The following is a 7,217-nucleotide window of genomic DNA, read 5'->3' on the forward strand; positions in this document are numbered from 1 at the left end:
TAATAAACCAGGTAGATTTCCTTCCAACATATCTGAAAAGACTAAGACATCAGAAGAGCATCATATAAGGGTCACTAGCTAAAATATTTTGTGTTGGACTACGAATACCTAAATTAATAGAATATGAATACTACTAGTTTAAGCTAAACAACTGAAGACTAGTAATGAAAAGTATATAAAAGATACTTCATAATTATTTTGCATTGAACACATCAGGAAGAGTTCCAGCTAGCCTGTGCGGTGACACCAACCGACGCATTCCCTGCGGTGACAGTTCCACCTTTCTTGAACACTGGAGGAAGCTGATGTAACTGTTCCAGGGTGGTTTGGGGCCGAGGGTGCTCATCTACTTGCATTGTTTGTTTTCCTTTCCTTGTCTTCACTTCAATTGGTACCATTTCTTCATTAAAGTAGCCAGCATCATTAGCTGAAATAATAGAAAGACTTAACATAAGAATAAAAAAAAAGAGAGAGAGAAACAAGAAAAGAAAATAAATGAAATATATTCTCCAATTTAATTTCTGATCTACTCTTTCCTCACAGTCCACCTTAAAATGAGCCTTTATTATTTATACAATTTACCTTCCCTACTGGACGATTTAACGTACTGTCGTGTCTATGCAGATGCATTTTGCACCTTTTTAAAATTATAAATTTGATTTTTTAAAACTGCAATTGTTTCTTTTTATGAGGTACTGCTAGACGTTAGCTGGTTTGTCTGTTAGCTACAGATGTAATGACCCTAAATATTTGGCTGTTTCTTTGAATCCTTAAAAATATCCTTTGTAATAAACTGGTCAACACAGCTAAGTGTTTTCCTGAGTTCTGTGAGCCGCTCTAGCAAACTAACTGAACCCAGTGAGGGGGCTGTGGGAACCCTGATTTATAGCTGGCTGTCAGATACTCTACAGACCTGGGCTTGCAACTGGCATCTGAAGTAGGGGGCAGTCGTGGGGACTGAGCCCTCAACCTGTAGGATCTGATGCTATCTCCAGGTACGCAGCATCAGAGTTAATTGGAGGACACCTAGCTGGTGTCCGCTGAAGAATTGCCGGCCTGCTTGTAAGTGAGGAGAAGCCCCCACACATGTAATCACAGAAGTCAGAAGTCTCTGTTGACTGCTGCTGAGTAAGAGTGCAGAGGGAAGTCAGTGTGTGTTTTATTTTTCCACTCTCTCTCACAGATGGCATCAGCTCTATTTCATTTATCTCTCTGAAATGAAGTGGACTTCATCCTCACTACTTGATATATTTTCTAGTTTTACAATTTTCACTTTGGTTTTCTTAATAGTTTCTATATCTTTGCTGAAATGTGAAAAAAGGATAGCCAATGGGTCTTTTCTAAACACATCATCTCTCCTTGTGATTATGATATGGCTCCTGGGGGAGGACATCTGCTCTGTCCCAGCTGCCACAGTGCGCCATCTCCTCTCATGAAGTGTATCATGTCCCTCAGCATGTTCTACTGACAACAGGATCAGTTCAGGACAAAATTCAAGTGTCCAGATAGGGTCAAGTAAGAATACCACTTCTAAGTAATATTAACTTATTTCAAAAGAGAAATTCCCAGTTAATTTTGCAATAATTAATAGAATATCTGTTCATCTAAAAACAAAAGAATTATGAAAAAATGTGATTTTCAAAGTTATGATTTTTAAACTAACATTATTACATGACCATTAGAATTTGAAATGATGGAAATCTTTCCTATACATATTTTTCCTATAGATATTGATATTTATCCAATTTCACTGACCAGCTTTCCACCTCTGCTGTGACTGCAAGGCATATTTGTCACAATCTTCTCTGCTTATTTTATGTTGTATAGCAAGATTCTCTGCAGTAAGTGCCATGGAGACTTGGACATGTTCATCTGTTAATCCTGCCCACAAAGAATCTTCCAACTATTAAAAGACATTAATAACATAATTTGTTAAAGTGTTACCTTTTGAAAGTAATATGCTATAATTTATTTAAATCTAAATAACCAACAGTTCTAATAAACAAAAGTAAAATTAGACTTTCTGATAAACATTTGTTATTTACTATTCATATTTGGTTCTGGGTTATCTTTAAAAAACATCCAGTATTTTAAAAAACATCCAGTGTCACACAATAAAAGGCACACATTCCTTCTTTTATTCTCTCTCTCTCTCTCTAAGTGTGGGGCTCTAACAAGAGCCAACAGTATTGAACGTGTAGAGTGAACATGCAAGAAGTTACCCTATAATTAAAAACTAAATCCTCAAGGTTACATTTTTTATAAGATACCTGATCATGTCCTCATGTGATGTTTTCCTGGAGCCACCTTTGTAAACCAGTCATGAGATCTATAGGAAAGAGTGTATCTGTGCTCCCTCTTCACCCCATGCCTTCAGTGACGGGAACACCTGGTTCTATCAGTTACTATGAGGCTGAAAAGCACCTGGTTCAGGCTCCTTGAAAAAGATTATTATCCAAGTAGTTAGAGTCTCTAATAAGTGTGCCCCGTTTGCTGCCTCTTCACCTTGAGTCACTGAATCGTCAAATATATACAATGTCTACAATACTGCTAAAATACTCATAGTCTCCAAGTCTCACTCCTTTCAACTTCCAAAAAGGCCAATGTGAGAAACTGGGTGAATGGTGTAAGCTGATCATTACTACTGGAAAAAGCTAAAAAATATAAAACGTCAGCTCTTTCATATGGAAGGACAGTACAATATCATTCTTTATCAGTACTATCATTTTCATGTTGTAGCTCTCAAAGGTGGAAGGATCAGTTTTTGTTTGATTTGGGACAATGCAATCTATATCCAAAGACGATGTTTTCTGAGATGAAGAAATCCATTCAATGGAGATTGCCCCAGAAATAAAGCTTCCATAAGTCATGATAAAGATTTAATTACTTGGATTACTAATTATTTAGTAGAGAGATTAATGTACCTCTTTGCTTTTAACCCATCTCTTCCCTTCATCTTTCTCATGCATATGGCTGCTTACACGTGTTAATTCCACTAGAGGTGTGCTAAGATAAAGTCTAATTTTACGTGGGTTAAAGAGTCAAAACTAACAACCAAAATTGGATTTTGAAATAGTTTACAAATCTCAAATCATTCATATCTTGCTAATCCCCCATTAACAAAATTGGTTTCAAAATTAGTTTTCTCTCCCCTAAAAAGGTATGTTATTTAAAAATTATTTGTGTAATAGTGTAAGATATAATTTTTAGAAATTTTAACAGTTCCAACCTTGAGCTCTGATCCTAACTTGGTTCCAAAACGTATGTTTCTGACATAGTAGGGAGATTGGCTCATGTTTTCAGTTCCTCCACACAAGACAACTTCAGCATCTTTAGCACAAATTTCCTATTTAAAAAAATACAAAAAATAACAAAAAAACCTTTCATTGTACCCAAAGTATGTATTAAATACATAGATTTTACAAATTAATGGTGATTCTAATAAATACTGTATTCTCGCTTACAGTGTCTCAAAGAAAAAGTAACTGTAAAGCAAAAGTTAAAGTATCCATTCCTAAGATGCAGAGGGAAAAATACTAATAGACTTTAATCATTTATGCCTGAGAAACAGACTACCTACATTTTGGCTAATGGTAATCCTTAACTCAATAGAAATCTTGAAAATCAGCACAGATATTAATATCTAGCATACATAAAGCAGATAATAAAGGACAAAACTCTTTAAAAAGGCAAAAAAAAAAAAAAAAGACTTATCCTATTACTGGTTGTATCTGAAGGAGACCAAAGATTTACAAGAACTAGGTCAATCTCGGGGGCTCATAAAATGAAATCTCTTTCATTCTTCTAACTCTTTCCACTGTTTGCATTTCTCAGAAAAGAAGCAAATAACAAGCCTCCAAGAAACTGATGTTTAAAATTATTGCTAGGAAAATCAGGGTCACTAAGATATATTGTTATAGAAACAAATTAGTGTGAAAATAATTTATTCATTGAAATTGACCTGTGCATCTTACTTTATTTTGTAATACAATGAAGACTTTTATGAATAAAATTGGATTTCAATGTATTTTCTTCCTGTGATCAAGGGAACAAACTTATCTGCCCAACTGTCCTTTAGAAAGGTCATATTAGTTTGTACTTCTGCCAACAGAATCATTCAGTTCCTTTATAACAGAATACATATTCTAATCATCCCCTAAGTTCTTCAACTCTCCTCCTTGCCTCACGGTCTTTATTTAGTTTTTCAAACTGTCCCACAGGTAACCCTTACAGACCTGGGTTCAAATTCTGCTTCTATGACTTAGTAACCTAGATGCTTTTAGTAGTCATTTTCCTCATCTGTAAAGTGGGGATAATAATAATAATAGCTCTTGCTTCACAGGATGGTTGTAAAGATTAAATGAAATATTGAATGTAAATCTAGCACTAACTTAGTAACCTAGATGCTTTTAGTAGTCATTTTCCTCATCTGTAAAGTGGGGATAATAATAATAACAGCTCTTGCTTCACAGGATGGTTGTAAAGATTAAATGAAATATTGAATGTAAATCTAGCACTGTGCCTGACACTTAGTAAAGAGACTAGTCATAATTAGCTTTTTAAAAAAAAATTGTGATAAAATATACATAACGTAATGTTTACCATTTTAAAAGAGTTCTGGGGGTGGATGGTAGTAATGGTTGCAGTACAATGTGAATGTGCTTAATGTCACTGAACTGTACACTGTACACTTTTCATCTCACAAAACTGAAACTCTATACCCGTTAAACACTAACGTCCCCTTCTCCACTCCCCCAGCCCCTGGAAGCCATCATTCTACTTTCTGTCTCTTTGAATCTGACTACTCTAGGTACCTGTGATATTATGATTTGTATATTTTGGTTTTTATCCACAGTTCCTGGCTTGTTCTAACCTTCCCCTGCCTTCTACCTTGGAGCTAGTCATAAAGAAACTCTCTGGGGGCTGGCTGGTTAGTTCAGTTGATTAGAGTGTGGTACTGATGACATCAGGTCCAGGGTTCTATCCCTTTATTGGCCAGCCCCCCCACCTTGCCCACCAAAAAAAGGAAACTCTGACCTACCTTGTCTGATTATAGGTCATAAGGTTCCCATTTCAGAAGGGGTCCTGCCCCAAACCTGGGAGCAAGGAGTGCTGTGCAGAGAGGCTAAGAAGAATCTGAACAAACAGGTCCTGCTGGGGTTCCCCACTTAGTCTATTAGTATTAGATCACACCCTTTTTGTCCAATCAAATTTCTTTTTTTTTTTTTTTTGTCTTTTTTTGTGTCCGGCAACGGATCGCAACCCTCAGTGTNTAGTTTTTCAAACTGTCCCACAGGTAACCCTTACAGACCTGGGTTCAAATTCTGCTTCTATAACTTAGTAACCTAGATGCTTTTAGTAGTCATTTTCCTCATCTGTAAAGTGGGGATAATAATAATAACAGCTCTTGCTTCACAGGATGGTTGTAAAGATTAAATGAAATATTGAATGTAAATCTAGCACTGTGCCTGACACTTAGTAAAGAGACTAGTCATAATTAGCTTTTTTTAAAAAAAAATTGTGATAAAATATACATAACGTAATGTTTACCATTTTAAAAGAGTTCTGGGGGTGGATGTTAGTAATGGTTGCAGTACAATGTGAATGTGCTTAATGTCACTGAACTGTACACTGTACAGTTTTCATCTCACAAAACTGAAACTCTATACCCGTTAAACACTAACGTCCCCTTCTCCACTCCCCCAGCCCCTGGAAGCCATCATTCTACTTTCTGTCTCTTTGAATCTGACTACTCTAGGTACCTGTGATATTATGATTTGTATATTTTGGTTTTTATCCACAGTTCCTGGCTTGTTCTAACCTTCCCCTGCCTTCTACCTTGGAGCTAGTCATAAAGAAACTCTCTGGGGGCTGGCTGGTTAGTTCAGTTGATTAGAGTGTGGTACTGATGACATCAGGTCCAGGGTTCTATCCCTTTATTGGCCAGCCCCCCCACCTTGCCCACCAAAAAAAGGAAACTCTGACCTACCTTGTCTGATTATAGGTCATAAGGTTCCCATTTCAGAAGGGGTCCTGCCCCAAACCTGGGAGCAAGGAGTGCTGTGCAGAGAGGCTAAGAAGAATCTGAACAAACAGGCCCTGCTGGGGTTCCCCACTTAGTCTATTAGTATTAGATCACACCCTTTTTGTCCAATCAAATTTCTACACAGTTGTCCATGCCTCATTCATGCCCATGTGATGAAGCTTCCATAAAAACCCTAGAGCACAGGGTTCAGGGAGCTTCCAGACAGCTGAACACATGGAGGTTCCTGGAGGGTGGCTCGCCAGGAAAGGGCATGGAAGCTCCAAGTCCCTTCTCCCATACCTTGTCCTATGCATCCTTTAATCTGTATCTTTTGTAATATCCTTTATAATAAACTAGTAAACATATGTACATGTTTCCCTGAGTTCTGTGAGCTGCTCAGCAAATCAACCCAACCTGAGGAGAGGGTTGTGGGAACCCCAATTTATAGCTAGTTGGTCAGAAGTTCCAGAAGCGTAGGCTTGCAACTGGCATCTGAAGCAGGAGGCAGTCTTGGGGACTGAGCCCTCAACCTGTGGGATCTGACACTATCCCCTGGTAAATGGCATTAGAACGGAAGTAGAGGACACCCAGCTGGTGTCCACTAGAGAAGTGCTTGCTTGCTCACCTGCTCGCTGGTGGGGAGAAGCCTGTCTTCTGCGACTGTGATTATACTGTAAGAGCAGAGGGAGAACAGTGTGTGTACGTGTGTGTGTGTGTTTCCTCTCTCACTGCCTCACAAAAGTGGAATCATACAGTATTCGTCCTTTTGTGACAGGCTTATTTCACTTCAGGGTTCAATAACTTTAAGAAACTATTTCTTCCTGTGAATATTTTTCCAAGAAAAATCAAATATTGACCTCTCGTAACAGACAACACAAAATAAAAAACTTAAAAGTAATATATTAGAAGCAGGGCATTTCTTCTAATAACTATTAACCTATATTCAGAGAAGTAAATAAAATATTGCCCATACCTGACATCCATTCACAATGGACTGGAAACCAGAGCCACAGAGCCTATTAACAGTGAGAGATGGGGTCTCTTTAGGGATTCCCACACGCAAACCAACATGCCTTGCCAAGTATATAGCATTTGAAGAAGTCTGGAACAGAGAGAGAGAAAAGAAAAACAATTTCCTCTACAAACGCAGGAATTAAGAACAAGCACAAAATACATGGAAATGGTGGCGATT

General features: G+C 37.7%; 1 protein-coding gene across 1 annotated transcript in view; it reads right to left on the reverse strand.

Annotated features, from left to right (window-relative positions):
• Positions 1-7,217, reverse strand: part of ACAA2 (acetyl-CoA acyltransferase 2) — a 31,652-nt gene that overhangs the window by 924 nt on the left and 23,511 nt on the right. Inside the window, exons 3-6 of the mRNA XM_008593640.1 lie at positions 6,999-7,127; positions 3,230-3,346; positions 1,756-1,903; positions 252-427 (exon numbers count right to left, since the gene is read on the reverse strand). Of these exons, the coding sequence (XP_008591862.1) occupies positions 252-427; positions 1,756-1,903; positions 3,230-3,346; positions 6,999-7,127 (570 nt within the window). The remainder of the gene's footprint in view (positions 1-251; positions 428-1,755; positions 1,904-3,229; positions 3,347-6,998; positions 7,128-7,217) is intronic.

Source organism: Galeopterus variegatus, unplaced genomic scaffold, assembly GCF_000696425.1.
Source record: "Galeopterus variegatus unplaced genomic scaffold, G_variegatus-3.0.2 Scaffold9438, whole genome shotgun sequence".
NCBI lineage: Eukaryota > Metazoa > Chordata > Mammalia > Dermoptera > Cynocephalidae > Galeopterus > Galeopterus variegatus.